The sequence below is a fragment of the Gobius niger genome, assembly GCF_951799975.1.
Source record: "Gobius niger genome assembly, chromosome: 9".
In the NCBI taxonomy this organism is placed as follows: Eukaryota; Metazoa; Chordata; class Actinopteri; order Gobiiformes; family Gobiidae; genus Gobius; species Gobius niger.
The window spans coordinates 22,755,342-22,775,831 of NC_136860.1; the positions used below are offsets into that span (position 1 = coordinate 22,755,342).

Below are 20,490 nucleotides of genomic sequence, written 5' to 3' on the forward strand. Positions count from 1 at the left end.
TACAAAAGCATGGTACAGAAGTGAGCGCTGCGGTCTCACTACAACATAACCAGAATCATGTGTGTGGTTTTATGAAGTTTGAAAACCTATAATGATGGTGTATTAAATGATTGTAGCGCCGTACGGCTTGACGGCTGGAAGGAAGGAGTGGGAGGAGCGTATGAAAAGCCAGATTTCTCCCATGAACTCCTCTGGCACCTCCAAAATCACAAAGATTAAGCAAACTCCCTCAACCTGGAACCCCCTCTGCTTTCATTGTTGCTGAGTTTGAAAGTTTGTGTTTTGTTTAATGTAGTGACTTTTTTTGGTTTTACCTCATTTGAGAGGGTGGGAACAGAGCCAGCATTTGATTAGATGCAGCAGTGGCTATTTATGGTAATAACAGCAGTGAGACACATAATCTTACATCAGGGAGATTGGGGGTTCAGTCCCATCTCTGGCCAGACTGCCATTGTGTCCTTGGGCAAGACACTTCCCTCACCAATGTATGTGTGTGTGTGTGTGTGAGTGTGTGAGTGTGTGGTGTGTGTGTGTGTGTGTGAGTGTGTGTTTGTATGTGTATGCGTGTATGTGTTCATGAACAAAGGTTTACGCAAGTCAACCTTTAAAAAATGGCTTTCTATATGTTTTTTACCAAGCACAATATAAATTAATTCCCAAACTATATCAATAGGCCTATGTCATTTTGAAGTGAAGAATACAAGTAGACTATAGATACTTATACATTCATATATTTGCATTTATTTGTAATTTCGCAATTTAAAATAATTACAGTCATGACACTGTGGCGCAGCGGTTGGCGCTCGTGCCCTACAGCGAGAAGATCACGGGTTCGATCCCCGGCTGGACGGGGACTATGTGGAGTTTGTGCTCCCCGTGTCTGTTGCTCCGGTTTCCGAAAGTTTCCTGAGCCAAGACTCCAATGAGTTTCCTGGTCTCAGTGGGACTTTCCTGGTTTGAATAAAGGTCAAATAAATAAATACAGAAAAATGATTGACATGCAGTAATGAGAGCTGAGATTTTGAATGTATTATTGCTCTCTTGTGTTTGGCACAATCAGCCCCTGTAGTTTATGGCACAGGAGGTGCGGACGCGCAAGGGGTGGACCACGTGACAAACTCCGCTGCGCTCTCTTGGCGGGCCAAAAAGGTCTCACTGCTTTTCAGAGATATCTGTGGCACTGCCTCGCTCGGTCCCCCAGTCTCACTCTGTCCGCCTGTGCCTCGTTTCTGCGCTCCAATTGGCTACGGGACCAAAGACGCGCCGTCCCAGCCCACCCACAGTCCGTTTTAGAGCTCCGTCGGTGGCCATCGGAGTTCACAGTGACTTCCTTGCGTTGGGACAGGGCTGAGCACACTCAGACACGGCTACAGCATGGCAGCTAGTCACGATTACAGAGGCTACTTACGGGACAGCGTCGACTTGGAGGCGACCCAGCACCACCGCTTCCAGCCGGTCCAGAGCTCGGAAACCACTTACCGTCCGTTCCTAATCGGGACCCTTGCGATTATGGGATTGCTTCAGGTGGCTTCTAGCGTGGCCATCTTATTGCACCTGACAGGTTATCTTCAAGAGGTAGGCTATAGTCAGCGTTGATATTCACATTGTTCTGAAACTATTTTAAAGTAAATATTCTTGCACTAATAATGGTTACTGCTGTGCTTTAGCAAGTCTATAACACAGTTACTGCACCAACATTAATCTCGATTATTTCTGCAAAATGGTCGTGTAGTGAGTGGTCAGTCAACTTGGTTCGTGCTTTCACTTTGTTGGAGGTGTTGAAAGATATCACACTAACAATATCTCATCTGGCTAAGCAGTTCTCTGCAACCCCTTGAACGTGCCCTGGACTGATCATATCTCAGATTCACTACAGATACAAATGTCAGCATGACTACGTCTTGTTTTGCAGAATACAGATGTTTTCACTTGAGTCTGCAGGGCTGCAGTTTCACTTCATGTTTACATGCCATCTGGAGGTTAGCGATCTGTCTTTTATATGTGCCATAATTTATCAAACTTGAGCGGATCTGGATTTATGGAGAATAAGAAGCGCTCAGAAGTTTGGCATGAGTCTGTGGAAGCTTAATGTCTTAATTTAAAGATGATGACATATCACAATTCAGTGCTTCTTGCTTGGACTATGGAATTTTATCCCCAAACCCTCCAAGTTGTTTTACATTATGGAAGGATTACGTTCTTGTGAAGATCGTCTCTTTGCCCTTTTCCATGTTATATTTCTTTGGCTTGTCCTTGGCATAAACACACTGCTGTGGAGTAGCAGCTTGTTATGCATTGGACCTTTGCCAGATGGGAAAAGCACATGAAAAATGAGTGGGGAAAGGGTTGAAAAAAGTAAACACTAAAAGTTTGGGTGCTTTGCAACCACTGTGGTCGTGTTTAAGTAATAACAATCCCTGAGATAGAAATGCGACGAGTGGCTGGTAGGTCTTGTTTCTATGGTTCATGTTTTCAGCTGATCAGGATTAACTGCAAGTGTGCTGACAGCTGTTGCATGTATGGGAGCACTTTCACTGTTAGTCAGTAAAAGTTGGAGCATAATGCTGTAGAGTTTGGCAGTGGACCATCACCTCTTTTCAGCACTCGTAAGATTTCCTGATGATGCAAAGTGGACACAGCTCTCTGTCAAGGAACATATATATATCCATGGCATGCTTTGTTATAAAGCTGATTGAAGGCCTCAGTCATTTTGGCAAATCAATTGTTTTGTGAAGACCTGTAAAGCTGGCTGCCACAGTGGAATGCAGGTTGACATGCGGAATGTAATTTAACCCCCACCTCTTTAGGAAGCACGTAAACATTGAAGTTCTGCCTGTCTTCCTGTGCACTTTGTAGCATATTCCTCCCACACAAAATTCAAGGAAACAATGTAAAACTGTTGCAAGTTTCACCTAAAACAGACCTATTCTTTATCTCCTAATCTGCAAAACTTTCAATTAAGTTTATCATTCTGTGTTTGCAGGTAGATTTGTCCACAGCACCACATCAGCCCATAGAGGTGAGTGAATTTTAAAATGAATTTACTGTCATAGGAACAGATCTCAGATTGTGTCACACCCAAACCTGGAACAATTATGTAATAATATACATTGTACATTGTCAAAACATAAGCTTAAGCAAAAATGTTTGAACTAGAGCAGTTTTCAATACTAGGAAGATTTTCTGCATAGAGTGAGTCATTCATTGGCGTCAGTGGTCTCTGCCATCACTGAGATACGAGATGGGAAATCCTTTTTAGTATTTTTGCTCTTTCTCAAAGTCACCACCCTTTTTTGGCACAGAGTCGGTCCAGTGAAATCAAATATCACTTATAACAGGGATCTCGTCTATAATGGTTTTCCTTATACTTTGAGTTCCTTTCAAATCAGGCTATTCTTTATGTATCCCAAGTGAACACAAACCACCCAGCATGTCCTGGGCTAAAGCTCTGGCTGTGTTGGCCGTTTTCCATGAAGTGAAAGGTTGATCCATTGTGGGTGTTTTATGAAGTGTCAGGGTGATAGGTTTTTGGCCTTTCTTCTCTTATAAGTCTCCCCTGACTGTCCGAGTGAGTGCTAAGGAGAGTCGCGCATGCATTTGTCAGCCCCCCTAAAGCTGGGCAGTGGCTGTGGTCAGCGACATCTCTAAAGTGATGAGAATACAGTGCTACAGGAACACACAAAGCCACTCAAATGACTGTTTATAGTCTTCGTAGATCTTGTTCAACAAAAGCAAGCATCTGCCAGGGTGGCCTTGGTTTAAGTGTGTCGTAAACCACTCCTTAACATAATGTGCTTTGAATGACACATGCGGTGCAGTGTTTAATTACTTAACTACGCGGTGGTGAAGGATGATCACATACAATACAACTCCTGCAATATTGACTCTTCCTTTTCATGTGATATCTGCAGCACAATACGCAGGTTGTTCTTTCTAAATGTTGCCCAACATTCCTTTTCATAAGCATGAGTATTATGGACCAGCCAGATGTGATGCTTTAATTCATTGTTTGAATCAAAGCGACGCTTAGCTCTCTCGTTTTACAGCAGAATGTCCTCCATTCAATCCTGGGCTGGTGAGGCCTTTCTGTGTGGAGCGTGCATGTTCTCCCAGTGTCTGCGTAGGTTTTCCTTCAGGTGCTCCGGTTTCTCCTACCACTAAAACATGCACAATAGGTTAATCCTCCCGCCAGGTGATTCTGACCATTAGCCTGGCTCTATATCTGAAGACGGGTCCTTAAGCAGCACTGCCCCTTAAGGGTTGCCCCAGTGGCATCGAAAGATGGGTTAAATATGCGACAATTCTCAATTTATATTAAATTGTTCAATATGTCCTCATAAATTCGATACGCAAATATGTTCAGTATGAATTGATGAAAGATCGAGGATGTGCCGCTAATAGTATAAAAAAAAAATAGAATCCGTATTTCTTGTTCAGCACATTAAAAGTATTGTATCAAATAGAAATAGTGACCTTCAAATTTCTGTACGGTCCGGGGACAAAAAAATATACTTCGGTTAAAGTTTAATTTATCTAAAATGAGGAGCATGGTCATAATCAATAGTCAATTAATAATGTCAGCTGACTGACTGACTGAGAAAAAAAACTATTTGAATGAACTAATTGTTTAATATTGTAATACAATAATCAATATCAGCTCAATTAAAATTGGCCTAAATGAAAAAAAAAACATTTTTCATTGATGATGATGATGATGATGATGATGGCTGTTGGTGTTTTTTTAGGCAATACACTTTCAATAAAGATAAGTTATTTCAACTAGTTTGTTGCCTTGCAGCAACAAGACATTTGCGATGTGTTGTGCTTATCTTGAATTACATAGACGACAGCAGCTATGCAGTTTTAATGTTCTGAGATCTGGTTCATACATTGCCTCTGGTTGCAGTGCAATGATGGTACAGATTGTGCTGCTAAACTACATCTTAGGTAAAAGGTTACATTATATTTTAATTCTCATTTCTGCTAAACTGAAACCATGCTGGAAGTTTAGAGCCAGAGTGCCATTCCAATTTGAAAGTATATTGAGAACTTGGCTGCAAATAAGGACTATAGGGGAGTAATACAGTACTGGCACAGTGTCAGTGGCACAGCTCTGTTGCAGAATTCAGTGTGTTGAAGTTGCTATGTTTTTCAGGCATTTCAAAACTTTCATTTGGCCTGTGTTTCTGTTTTTTTTCACTGGGTGTTACATGACATTGGAAGCATTCCCGACGATTTAGATCAGAAGAACAAGTCAAAACACCTTCAGGATGCAATGAAATACCATTAATGGAATCTGCATAATTTTTTCCAGGCACTTGACTGACATCCATAATTGCATTGATTTTGAATGGACTCATAAATAATGGCATGGATTATCAAAGCCATATGTCAAACTTGATGAATCTGCACCGTTTGATCTGTGTCTATAAGAGTGATGTCCCATCATATAAAGCGTAAAGCTGAGCTCGTGTTTACTTGCATGGAAACAGTGTTTGTCTCTGTTGGCTCCATCTTGGCTAAGGTGAAGAGCTTTGCCTTTGAGCGTTGACACTTGTGCTTTCAACATTTTTAAATAGAATACTGTAGAATCAAGCACTCTTTCAAGTATCTGGAGCCAAAGCCACGAGAAGTCTGAAAATAGACCTCACAAGGTGGTATGGGACTCTTGAGGGCCGTTTATCACTGCATGTGCAACCTTATTATTATCAATACGATCATTCATTTAATGACTAAAAATCAATTGAGTTTCCTGCTTTTTTACATGATCTGTTACTGTGAATCCACTGAACAGTGACAATAACAAGCTTTTGCTGTGTGTTCTAAAATATATCTAAAAAATGTTGTTTTTGTGTTGCAGGAAATGCAGACAGAACCAATAATGAATGCCTTGCAAGCCACACCAAGGAAAAAAGGATGCAACAGGAACCGATGTAAACCTCCAAAGGACAGTGTGCCATCAGCTCATCTACCGATCAGAGCAAAGCATGAATACCAGAGTGAGTTCTTTTACGAATGTCACATCACTGTATTGTAGACAAAAATAGGGAGCAGATGTACTTATGTCTCTGCCTACTAATACTACTGAAGCTGCTGAATTAAAGAACACTCTCACAGGGTGTCACAAACCTGTTTTGGTAAAAGTTCACACTGTTTTCCGAATTTGCACAGAACTGTTTCAGAAATGTCTTTGAGAGTTGTGTGATTCACTAGTTTTGGCTACTTTGTGCAAATAGAAACTTTGTGGTAAGTAACAAATCTGATGCAAATCCACCACACATTGCTTGCCTTCCTCTATGTCATAAGTTTAGGTCCCATGTAGAACAATTTGCTGAATGCTATATTGGCCTGTAAAAAAAGAAAGATGTCACTTGATATACAGGGAGAAGATTTATTAGAGTTGCCCTAGATGAAGAAGATTTGTAAATAACTGAAAAATGGACAAATAAATAATGCTGTCTGTCTGTCTGCAGAAGGCAGGCCTCAAGCGGTGACTATCGAATGGGACGATAATCAGGGAGACCTCCACTGTATGAAGTACGACAAAGGAAAGCTGCGCATTCAAGAGCCTGGTTACTACTATGTCTATGCCAAGACCTGCTTTAGATACTACAATGTGGCCGAGGATCAGGAAATCTCCAATGTGGATTTTAGCAACATTCAGCTCATCCAGTACATATGTCATGACATCCAGCAGCAGAACACCCGGGTGAGGCTGATGAAGACCGGAAGCACCCTCCGATGGAACAACGCCAGCTACAACATGTACTGTGCACAGCAGGGCAGAGGCGTGCGGCTAGAGCCAGGGGACGCACTGTTTGTTAATGTGTCCAACGCCTGGCTGCTGGACCAGGAGACAGAAGGGACGTACTTTGGGGTCATAAAGTTAGCCAACTGACATGCAAATGAGTGGAGTGGACATGCTACTGAACTTTTAATACGCCAAAGACCACTGTTATTGTTATTTTCTTGTCATTATTGTCATTTTATGTTGAATTGTCAATAGAATTTTCTGTATTTATTTCATACCTTTCACCACAAAGGCTTGTTAAAACAGGATGAAAAGCGTTAAATTGTCAAATGTACGCTTCTCTTGGCTCACAGAGCTTGTCCAAAGTTATACCCGATATCTAATTAAAACAAACCTCTAAATTTAGTGCTGTAGGAATGTCAGAGTTTATCATTAAAATGATCATTGGAGTTCCTCTGACATCTGCTTATACTTAGTGCATGAGCCAGATAAAACTAACAAGCTTCTGGGCCTGTGTCTCTGACCCACAGCAGACACATATGGAGGTTTTCTTAAAGTCTGCTTGATGAGCGGTGTCCCTGCACTATGTAACTGAGGTATGCTATGGAGGATAATAGACAGTTGGATTTGTTTCTTCTGAAACTGCCAAGACATTGTTTAACTGACTTCTGAATGATTAATCATCGCCCTGACTAGGGCTGGGTATCGTTAATTATTTCCCAATACTGGTACTTTAACAATACTTGGTTTATGATACAGATACCTGAACAATAATTTTTCCGATAAATATTTGTCATCTAGAACCAGAAAACAGAACAATGATGAACATTTATTCCATAACTTGGTATATAATATTTTTGCTTTGGATACTTATTTTTTCAATACCAGTAGTACCTAAACCTATATTTTGATTACTATACTGGTATCGTTTAACGGTACCCAGCTCTTGCCCTGACATTTGTTGATTCAAACTTGTATTGCTGTAAATCGAAAAGCAATGACATGACCACAGAAATATCATTTACAACTTGAGATTTGGCAAATTTGACGATCAACATGCAAAGCAGATAGCTGGACTGTCTTGCCAATAATGACATGAAATGTCTTCTTAAACTTGAACCAAATTGATTTTGGTTCATCATTAACTTAATACTTTTTCATTTGGCTCTTCAGTGAGGTAAATGGGAATATGCACTAAATATTTATTTATTAGTTCTAGAGTTACAGAGATGGGCCACTGTTACAGTGAGTTCTCAGCTGTAGAAAATCATAATATTTCATGTCTGTATGACGTCCATTACACAGCACTTAGAGGATATAGTAGACACGCTTTTTGTTATAAAACACAGGGGCTTTCTTTTTTAATTGAATATTTATGTGTCTTATTGTTGACAATTGTGTGTGCACTTGCCTTGCCATGAGCAGTATGGATGTAATGTTTCAGATTGTACAATACAATTGTTTATGCAATTTTTTGTTGATAGTATTTATGTTTGTGTTGTTAATAAAAAGTACTTTTGTAACAAGTTGAGTAAATAATATCATAGAAATAACTTGCTTTTAAGTCTGTGATATGACAGCTAAGTCTGTGATATGACAGCTATGACACATAGTTTCATTATGACACATAATTTCATTATGTGTCATAAGAATTACATTCTTAAAAAGGGCAGCACAATTATGAGCTGTCCTCCTCCTGATCCTGTGACTGTGAAAACAAAACAAAACAAACAGTTCAGCAGCTGCTGTATTTGATTCACAGAATACATTTGTACCAATCTGATGAAGCAAATACAAACCATAGAAAAGAATCGTGTAAGGTTGAATGACTGGTGAGTCTCCCATAACAAGAGTAAAAATAAGAATTAAATGTGATTGAAGGGGGAAAAAGCAAGGCTTGTTCCTTCACAACAACTTTGCTCTGACATAAACAAATGTACTCAAAGAATAGAAGTGTAACATGTTAAATCTAAAATGACTTGTACAACTTTCACAGCTACTTCTAAAGGTTGTGATGAGTACAGTATCAGATTATCATGTGTGCCCCAGGTTCACTTTGTGTACGCGGGGACCTCACAGGGATTCAATAAGAAAAAAAAAAGTCAGAAAAAAAGAAAAGTAGCGAGAGCTCATATACAAAGCTGTTACAATTTTGGCATGGTCTATGAGATTTTTACAACATAAATATCTCAGAGGCAATCATCCATGTCAGGAGTGATAAAACACCAATAAGCAATATAAAATATACATCCCCTATAGCATTATAAAGTTACTTAACACCAGATATTCCACAATATTCTTCTGCGGTGTGTATTGGGCCTCTCAGTTTCAGATCGAAATAGTCAAAGCCATAACAGTATAAACAGTGCACTTCCGTAGAGTGCCATTTTGAAGTGACTCGGTTTCTCAATTCTTGGCCCGAGCAGAGAAACCATTAAAATGTGTTGTGTCAGTAAACAGAACGGACAGCTTGGCGTCCACTGTAAGCCCCTTCTGAACCTGACACGGTTAACATCAGTCAAAGGCAGTACAAAGCATTTCACTTGCACTCGCCGCTTCATGGAAAGGGCCCGTTTTTTGGCAGAGGAGGGCATTCTGTACCAACGTATGTTATTGGCCATGTGTGAAAACACAAAGGCGACGGTAGTGAAAGGAAATGGAGCCAATCCATCTCAAAGTTGACTCTTAACATCACATGGATTTAATGCAGAAGTGGTTGGATTTAACTCCAGAGCCGGTTCAAGGACTGCACTTTAAAATTAAAAAGTATTACAGGACCCATTGTCTGAAACTTAAATGTGCGGACTGCATGATTACTAATACTATGGTTTATCATACTTCAACTACTACGATTAATATTACTATGACTATCAATCTTTATTGCACTTTTCTAAACTCTGGTCTAGTACAAAGCTTTAGAAGAATGTGAACATAGTGTTACAGTATGCTGAAGGCTCAAGCTGACAAATAAAGATGATGATTGAGCCTGGAAGGGCATCCGGCATTCACCAACAGACTGATATGCAAATCAGTGCACACTAGAAGTTATATATAATTTATGCCTTAACCTAACAGCATTTCCTCCAGTTCAGTTTTACCCAAATCTAAAAGCTTTGCAACTGGAGTTTAAAGACTTATGAAACTGATCTAAATGTATCTTTTTCCTTGTTGTTGCCATCACTTTTTAAGCGCTTTATATTAAGGTCTGCTCAATAAGTATTAATAAGGTATTAATAAGCATTAATAATGTGCTTGTAAAGTTTTAACACACTGCTTATTATACTTGTATCCCTTAACACACAAATAGGCCATTAATAATAGGCTTATTCATAGCCAACCCTTAACCTAACCCTAACCTTAGCCCTTACCCTCACCCTAAAATGATTATTAATGCTTATTAATACTTAATGAGCACACCTTAATCTAAAGCGATACCAAAGGTTTTTTTTTCATCACATTTTTGCCACATTTTTGTTGCATTTTCATCATTTAAGTCTTGTTTTTTGTCGCTATCTCGATGCTTGTTTTTCCAAAACTTTTAGATTTGAGTAAAGTCAAAATGGAGAAAATGTGCTCTGTTCAGGTGGAGGAGTTAAGAATTATATTTTTTTTCAACATATTTGTAGCATCACAATTATTAACAGGGCCACGTGTATAAGTGCATTTAATTTGCATGCTAGCTTTTCCGGGTCAAATCAAATCATGCCTTTAATTAATTAATTAATTATTATTCTAACTCTGTAGGGAATGTTTTCTATTTGCATCAGTGTAAGACAAGATTTTTCCCAATGACTGAATTAGATCTGGAGATGTTTTGGAAAATATATTGTATTTTTGTGTTTTTCCCCTCAATAAGCTCCACCGGCGGCATCAATACGTGTAAAAAGTCAGCTATTAGCAAAATGGGTGTTAAACTTTATGGGACTGTGGTTTGGAGGAAACAGAATTTGAGAAGCAGCTGGAGGTCGTTGTATAATTTCCAGTCAGGTTAGTCGGCATTTCACACGGCATTTAAATATCCACACACTCACTATCGATGTATGTATCTACACCCACAAACAATAACAAACAGTTACGGGCAAGCTGCATGCACACCCCCCTTTCCTTAGTCAGCACACACAACTATTTTCACAAGCCTTTGTTGTTACCCAAAAACATGCAGCAATGCAAGAAAGCATTGTAAGCATTGTAGTTTGACTGATGTCTTTTCCTAATAATACTATTATTAAAACAAAGGAATGTGAAAGGCATGGCGAGGAGACAGCAGTGGGGCTGTTACGGTAACTGGCCTGTGTCATCTGTGTGAGCTGTCAACATGATTTGAGCGTGCCAGACAAAGCATGAAGGCAGATTGAATAGTCAGCAAAATAATTCAAGACGAACACTTTAAGAATTTCTAGACCAGTTTAGGCTTTATTAGTCAGGACAGTAAAACTTAAAGGAGGGGAAGAGACATTCGACAAACTGTTGGCGCCTGGACTCGATTTCATGATGCTGAAGACTATAGTGTCTGAGATACATGTGCTGCAGGCTTTGTTATTGTATGCACTGTTTTATTTTTTTATTTGTTAATTAATGGGGCGCAGTTGGTAGGGCAAGTCGTCTTATGATCGGAAGGTCGTAGGTTCGAATCCCAGCTCCCACAAATGTACATTGACGTTGTGTCCTTGGGCAAGACACTTCACCCTCCTTGCCTCCAGTGTCTGCCTACATTGCCTATTGTAAAGCGCTTTGGGCCTGATAAAGGTAGAAAAGGGCAATATAAGTTGAGTCCATTTACGATTTACCATTTTATTTGGTCCCGACAGTGAATGTTAAATAACATACATGGGACTCATGCAAGTAAACTCGCTACTCCGGATTGTAGCCATGGGTTCATTTCCATCCATCATCCCCCACTCACGCTCACAAAGACACTTTCACTCAACCGGGCCTATTTTAGTGGTAGGGGAAACCGGAGCCCTTGTCAATGTCAGTGTCAATGTCAACTTTATTTCTATAGCACATTTAAAACATGGAGGAAGCCTACACAGGCACGGGGAGAACAGGCAAACTCTACACAGAAAGGCGCCGTCCGGCCGGGGATCAAACTAGGGACCTTCTATGATATCTTCTTATGATATTTCTTCATTATTGACCATAGCCTGACAAGCCAGCCATTCCTACTTTCTTTACAAACTGACCAGGCAGGGGAAGTGATGGCTCTGATTGGTTGGGGACGTGATGACAACACAGCCTCTGATTGACTGACTAGTCAAGCTAAGATGATCCAAAGTTGCCCTAAACCTAACCTTCACCCTAACCTTAAGGATAAACTAGCCCTAAACCAAACCCTAACCTTAGGGATAAACTAGCCCTAAACCAAACCCTAACCTTAAGGATAAACTACCCCTAAACCAAACCCTAACCTTAAGGATAAACTAGCCCTAAACCAAACCCTAACCTTAAGGATAAACTAGCCCTAAACCAAACCCTAACCTTAAGGATAGTGGTGTCTACCAAAGACGTATTATTGTGGTTCATTGAACTGAGCCAATCAGAGACGGCTGTCGGCTGTTCCTAGCCAATCAGAGGCATCACTTCCCCTGCTGTTCTGCATACAATTTAAAAAAAAAAACTCTTTAAGCGAGCGAAGCCCATATCAGCACCATAGACAGTTGTATGGGGAGCAGCAGGTCTACTCTGAGCTCCCTCTGAGTGAAGATTCACCACTTCTGCTCTTTATGTGGTTTCGATAATGGGACCAGAAATAAATCTAATTAATAAATCTAATAAATCTAAGTTTTCATCCAGACATCTGCTCAACAAAGATAGTGAGCGATGTAAACTTCAGATTGTAATCCAGTCAACTTCAAACTAGAACCCTGTGCTTTAACCTTAAATGGTTAAGGTGACAGAAACAATCTCAGACCGTGATGAACCTCACTTATCACTAGATAATATTATCTCACTGTTATATAGGTTAATGCTATAGGTCAATCAAAAATGATATAAAAAGTCCAATCTAAAAAGCATGTCATGTGTTCTCCCGAGTGTTACAGTAACAAATTTGATACAACAGTATTAAACATATTACATAAAAGTATGGAACTTGTAAAAAATGAATCTGGGAAAATCTCCAGACTTATACGTTTTTATTGGCAATAAACTTTATGGTGTCTGTGATCTAAAGTCGACTTAATCCTGCAGAACAATGCGGGCAAAAATCTATTACTTGAGACCCGTATGGTGGTTTTTGTTCAAAGGGTTCAATAATTCTCATTGGGATCAATGTATTTTATATATTTTATAGGCCTTTAAATTCTTGCCTAAAACCTAGGGCTCGGTGTTCTCTGTGACTGGAGATTAATGAGGCATTGCATGTATGTATACACCCAGAGGTAGAAGTACATGGACTGGAAGAAACCAATGTAAATGACCCATGCAGTCTCTCAGAAGAATGTGAGGAATACTGTACGTCATGCGGGGAATCCCCTTTAAGTAATACACAGTCAAACATAGATAATCTTAAATGTAGTCCCTGGATCAAGTGTCTCAGAGGGATCAAGTGTGCTCTTTCAGATGTGGGGACACCTGCAGTGAGTTGCAGGTAACAGATCTACTCAGATGAATGTCCTAATCTCTGTGTGGACACCTGCAGCTGGTCTGGTCTTGGTCTTTAGCATCATTAATGGATTAATGAAGTAGGCCACCAGATGTCTTCATGATGACTGAATTAGTGCTCTCAAGTCAGTGAGTTAAATAAGATTAATGCAATAAACTGAAATCATAGTGGTATGGTATGTATGTACCCACGGGCATCGTACATACCGATCGGAACACTGTAAAGTCAGGCCATAGAGCAAGGTGTCACTAAAGCAGTGGTTCTCATCCTTTTTCCCCGAAGTCCCCTCATGTGTGTAGGCTCCACACAAATGCCTGAATATATGAAAATAATGGTCAATAAGCTCTGGCCGTTTCTCAGTCATTTGAAATTAAATTTACCATTTGCTCATATAGTATCTCCTATGACCTGACCCTGTGACAAGACAAGGCTCCAGGGAGGTCCCCCCCAGGTTGGCAACCACTGCACTTCTGGGTCGTAGTTCGAACACTTGTCTCTCAGTTTCTGCAATTGCAGATCTTCATTTTGCCATGACTTTTTTTCCTATGGACCGGATTTATGAATAAAAACAGGTCATTTGATGTAACACAGCCTTTGAGTATCCATACTAGAAATACTTACTTTTAAGCTTAGCCATTGACGAACTCTTGGTAAATCTTTTGTGACGCACTTATGTGAATATCGGTATTTATGTTGAAATTTGATTGAGGTCATGTGTGAACAACCCTGTCCTTTTCTTTTTTCTAGAAGTCAAATAAGAAAACTTCCCCCTCAGACTCATATGGAGATTAATGTATCTCTGTTGGCGATCTCTCTGAGTGTCAAACTAGGCCAATGTAAGCCACAATGTATTGCATCAGATCTTTATCTGAGCTACAACAGGAGATTCTGTCTAGAGCAGCAGATTTTCCTCCATGGCCTTGATACGACCACAATAGGTGAACAGGAGACTCTGAACCTGCACTCCACTGCAACACAATGTTCAGGCAACATAACTTTTTTTTTGCAGGCAATTTACTTTGTAAATATATTCACTGTAATTGGCCAAGACTATAGTTTGCACATGAGTGCATTTTATACTGCATGTGACACGATATTTGCATGGGCAGACAATTAATGCATTGTGCGCTGCTGTTGATTTCACCAACAGATACCTAGACACATGTTATTTCTGGCTTCTGTAAAAATACCTCATTAGTCCAATAGTCATTCAACGGACGCTGTAAACTACGGATGCTGCAGGAAACTTGTAAAACTCCCACTGTGTTATGGAAATTGAATTGAGCATCTCTGCCAAAGCTAATTTACCAGAATACACTCAGCTTTGGGAAGCTGCTCAATTCTTTTGGTTGTTAAACTTGTGGCACTGCGTGAGGATGCACTACCTGAGAATATTTTTGGTTTGTTAATCCCTTCACTGATTGAAAACAAAGCAGCCATGCAGGCCCTTTCCCTGCAGCCTTGGACAGTTCGTCTGTTCCTAACCACTGCAGCGGTGGGAGATTAGAGAGAGGAATCCACGAATCAACAAGTGTCTGTCTGACTGGTGCGTTTGAGGTCAGTCTAATGTATCACAAACCCAAACAGTTTAATATGCACAGGAAAAAATACTAACATGCACTAACAAGCAGCTGGTTGTAATCACAGAGTCTCAGGGAGATGAACTCACTGACAGTGCAGCAAATGCAACATTGAAGGACAGAGAATACATGAGAAAATAAATCATGTTTTATATGTTGGGACGACTGTGATGGCTGATGCCCATTTATCTCTCGGCACATTGAGTTGCCTTCTGTATGAAATGCGCGGTATAAATGAAGTTGCCTTGCCTTGACGTGCCTCTCCTTCGATGCTGCTGGGGTGAATGCACATCTGCCTAATGGAGCAGATGTGAGAAGTATTGTTAAAGGCAAGAGCCATTTTCAATGGAATTTTTCATTTACCACTAAAATCATCCAGCGTCCTACAGTTTCAGAGCTGCAGCCTTTGCATGCTACTCCTCAGCTTTTCTGACATCAGTGATCATCGTTTGAGGATTTGACGCTGGGGAATCTTTCAGATGCTTTTAATGATAAAAACATTGACAATTCAACAGTCATTCGAGACTAGTGAAAATGTTTTTACATTTTGGATGAAGTTACACTGAATAAATGAAAGCAGCAAGCCTTAAAGCTATGTCTTATGCAAGGGGATTTCTGTTGCCTGCTTTGTTTGGAGTATTTACGGTAGTATGAGAACTTGGCTGCAGACTGTATCTAGGAACCATCTTCACTCTAAACACAGCTCCTAGTTATTTATAGGGTTTATAAAGTGTTTCACCGCTGCTGTTTATGTGATAATATTCCATGACTTTAGACTCAAGTTGTTTTTCTTTTCTTTTTTTGAGTCCTACTCAATAAGAACACGTTGTGGTTAAGTTACATATTAGAATACATGTTTGTGTAGACTCTGAGGCGTGTAGGAGGTATAGAGGTTTTTCAAGTCATCACCTGTTGTTTGACTTTGGACAACCGAGCACTGTACCAACAGTTTCTGTCATAGTAAAACAACAACCAGTGACGAATTGAATACCATTTACACAATACAATAACAATATCAGTATACAATAAATGCTTATGCTGGGTTCTGGTGTTGTTTATCTTTATGAGTCCATAAAGAAAATGCAAATTGCTCTTTCTGTTAATATAGACCAGCCATTCCCAAAGGAGGGTCCAGGGCCCCTAGGGGTCCTCAGAGGCACTGCGGGGGTACTTCAAGAGTACGTTGTATTTGTTAAAATTTATTAGTATGTACCCTATTAGTCTTTGCTATTTGTTATTTTATGTACAATAAACAGTAGTACACTAAAATTACTATACCTTTAAACAATTTGGGAAAGCCCAAATGACGATGTCATGACCTTGGAAGCACAAGTCTGGTTCATCCTTGGGTGCAATTTCAAGACACTTTAAGGTGCCAGGTTCAATGGTTAAGCAATGATGGAAATCATACAGACATACAGAACTGAACGAAGCCGGTTCTGTGTCCCAGAGATGAATGTGCTGTGTCTGAAATGTGAATATCAACCCAAGAACAAATGCAAAAGACCTGGTGAGAGTTTGTCATTATCCAGAGAGAAACAAGTATTTAACCAACATGGACTGAGAGGGAACTCTGCCAGGAAGAAGCTCTTACTAAAAGAAACATCAAAAAGCCAGTTTGGAGTTTGCAAATAATGAAAGGATAAAGACATACATTTTTTGAGACATATCCTGTGGTCTGACGACATTATTTTTTTTTTATTGTTTGGCCATAATGACCATCACCATGTTTGGAGGAAAAAGAGGGAATCTTGCAAACCTGAGAACACCATCCCAACTTTGGAATACAGGGGTGGCAGCATCATGCCGTGGGGTTGTTTTCAATAAAGTGGAAAATGTATGGGCAGAACTGAAAAGGCATGTGCACGCAAGGTGGCCTACAAATGTGTCTCAGTTACACCAGTTCTGTTTGGAGGAATGGACCAAAATTCCTGCCAAGAGCAGTTTAAAGGCAATGCTACCAAATATTAATGAAATGTATATAAACTTCTGACTTTGTAAAAAGTTCAGAAAGATTTCTCAAAAATTCTATTGTTTATTCTTCCTGGCATTTAGCAAATAGAAATAATTGTAATAATTTGTTTAATACTAATTGACCTAAAGTTACTTCTGGTATCATGTCAGACAGTGAGAAAGAAATGCAAATGTGTCTTTTTATAAACTCTATGTAAACATCTGATTCCCGTTGTACATAGCTGGACACCTCCAACTATGAACAGTGAATTCACAAAATGGTGACGTGCTTTGTAATGTCATGTCTGCAAAAAGCACTAAACATACAAGTTCCTTTTTCTTGGTTTTGAGAAATGGATTGGTTGAGACAGTGCTCTAGGGCTTTTAGGTGTGGATATGATTGTTTTTTTTGTACCGACAAATTTAATAGACGAGGCAAGCTGACCCTTGGTTTGAAACTTTATGACATGTCTGCACTGACAGCCAAACCAAACTGTTCAGTGATCCTTCACCATCTCTGGACGTGAGTCCAGCCAATTCAACCACATTTTCCAATCTCTGCCTCTCAGCTGACTTCAGTTTTTCATTTTAGACAAAGACAATCAGTCTAGTGAACACACCCCTTAATAGGATATAGATGCAATCACCCAACACAAGCTTCATCTTTAAAAATGAAGATTAAGTTTGGCTTCAATGCATCTTGGATTTTTTGTTAGAATTTACTACAAAGACATCAGAGCCTCAGACATGTTGGGTGAAACTTAATGTAATGCAAACATCTATTTTTCTTCTTTTTTCTACCTGAATTGTCTTCAATCTCACACTTGGACTCTTGGCTCATGTTTAGCTCTGATCCAGTAAGTGTTTGTTCTGCAGCCAGTCAGAAGTAGCCAGTCGTTTTACTGTAAACACAATTATGTTAACTGTGGCAAGATCCAGTGACCACATGAAGGCAGATCCTCTCTCACGCACACTCCTCTTACTCACTCACTCGCTCATAAAGCAGAAGCCGCTCCGCTCTGCACCTGTGATCCCACGAAGCCACCAGCGGCGCTCTTGGACGCACACCTACACACCATAAACAACTTCCTCTGTGGCCACATGATTAGAAAGCACAGACTGCAGTGAGGAGGTGGTTGTACTCCACACATACGTGCATTTAGGCAACACAGACAAATCCTATCCAACTACTTATTGGAATAGGCAAAATATAACAATGTCCATAATGCAAGTTGATCACTCTCCTAGAGCACTTTTATGATGAGAACTTTCAACAGCATCACAGCTTCTGGACAGTGATTTTTAGAGAGACCGTGTATAGAAGACTGGGTGACAGAAGACTGGGTGACTTCTGTGGTCCAGTTGGTGTTTTAGGTGGCACTGTCTATGCCCAGTTATTTTGACAGCTGTGTCACAATTTCCTCCTTAATGTACTTCTATCACAAATCGTGTATTGAGAGCAATGTAATTCATAATACTGACTGTTTAATTATTTGCCTTTTCATGTGATGTGGTGGCCCTTGATGTGGCAGGTAACTGCTGGTGCCACTCCCTATGTGGTTCCCCTGGGGGCCCTCAGAAGCACTACAGGTGCTTGTCATATAATTAGAATATCATGAAAAAGTGCATTTACTTCTGTTATTCAACTTAAAATGTGAAACTAGTATATGATATAGACGCATTACATGCACAGTGATTATGTCAAGCCGTTGTTTGTTATATTATGGCTTACAGTCCATTTTTAAAATATTCTATTTTTGTTTAGATTTTACAAGCTGAAAGCCATAATAATCAAAATGATATCAAAAAAAGGCTACATATCTCACTTTTCATGTAATCAATCTATCATAGTTTCACAGTTTAAGTTGAATAACAGAAGTAAATGCACTTTTTCATGATATTCTAATTGTATGACGAGCACCTGCACTGGGGGCCCCAATACTTGTCTACAAAACAAAGGGGAAATACATTTATTTGGACAAATGCAGCAGGTTAAACCTGTATTTAGCCTGCTGCCGTATATTCATAATGCATCGAAAAGGGGGCCGCGATGTCCCAGACTTTTTTTTTTCTTTTTTAGAAAGTAGCCATGTACTAGTAAAGACAAGAGTGCCTTGGATTTTGTTGGGTCAGATTTTTCCGTCTTGGCTGGCCACCTTCTGTTTTAACTACTGTACACTTCCAATGAGTACCTGACAGGTTGTACTTTTCAACCTGCGGATCCATGAGGTGCTTCTTCCATAATTAAATGCACTAAAGATAGGTTCTAATATTTGCCAAGACTTGTCAGTAAATCCCAAATGATTCCGTTGCTGTGTCTGTCTTCCACACTGCTGACACACACAAAGGCCAGTGCCTCACCTAAGGGGGAGCATCTGTTTGGTCAATAGTGTCATTTACAGTATAACACTTCATTCTTTCCAGTGTGGGAGTGGGCAGGGCTTTCTTTGGTTTCAGAGTCACTGTATTCCCTCTGGCCGATGCACGCACAATCATATTCAATAGTATACAGTCCACACCCAATTGTTAGAACTTAAGGGAATCCTCAGTCTCAGACACGTTAACACTCCTACTTTGCTGTTACCGCAGGCTGCAAAAAGACAGATTTATCTTCTTTCCTATTGCTTTTAACAACATGCTGAATTAATACTTATGGAAGGGCCAAGGGAAGTTCACATTGCGTGGCGCGTCTATGCAGTGTGTGTCTGTGCCAGTGCTAAGCCTCCCTGTTTGGCCTGTTGACACTGACCAGACCGCCATTCAGCTTGTCTGCTTGTTTATTGAATGTTGGTCGTGGGTTTGACATTTCCCACAAAGCAGGGCGCATTAGTTTTATTATTCAAACCACAGAGTCAAGTGAAGAGGCTGCGTTCAATCAAACAAATGTCGGAGGATACTTGTAAGTGCTAAAGCTGGAATGTACCAAATGCATGAAACAGTCGTCCATGTCAAAAAAAAGAGAGAAAAAGGTGAGCACAAGTGGTACATTTTCCGCGATAAAATCTGCCTGAAAGTGAAACTTGCACTACTTTTCTTTTGGAAAGGTCATGAAACTCACAAACCACCCACAGGCAACCAAGCTGTGTCCTATCACTTCCTGTTCGAGATTGAAAGAAGCTTTTGCTCTTCAGGATGTTATTTGAACTGTAACTGTTCAATTATGCAAAATAAATACAGCATTTCACAAAAAACGTCTGTAATAGGGTAACGACAAGGTTTGACTTAGATTAACATTTTGGACTATACTGTTGCCATCAGTACAAAACATGCTCCTCGTGACCAGCTCGACACAGAAAATGCTATTACTGCAGTGGGTGATCAAAGAATGGATTTGGATGAGGACCTATCTGACTTAAGTCACATCTCAATGGAGACGAGCTGGAGACGTACCCACTCCTGGTGAAGTTACAGTCTTCTTTTAGGAGAACTGAGCTGCCCACAGAAAAAGCACATTTGTGTTTGGTTTGTTTGTACATTTTTGAGGTATTTTTCAATGATGAAAATATCTGTCATAAAATAAATGCTTGTATTTCAATTTTATTTATTGGGTAAAATTCTACGCGGTGTGGCTTTAAGTTGTGTATGAATGATGTATAATTTGC

At 39.9% G+C, this 20,490-nt stretch overlaps 1 protein-coding gene across 1 annotated transcript; it reads left to right on the top strand.

The window, feature by feature from the left end:
- The first annotated feature begins 1,167 nt into the window (after positions 1-1,167).
- Positions 1,168-7,608, top strand: tnfsf11 (TNF superfamily member 11). The gene is made up of 4 exons (XM_079563793.1): positions 1,168-1,575; positions 2,984-3,019; positions 5,861-5,999; positions 6,474-7,608. The coding sequence occupies exons 1-4, from the start codon at positions 1,375-1,377 to the stop codon at positions 6,896-6,898; spliced, it is 801 nt and encodes a 266-aa protein (XP_079419919.1). The 5' UTR covers positions 1,168-1,374; the 3' UTR covers positions 6,899-7,608.
- Positions 7,609-20,490: the final 12,882 nt, after the last annotated feature.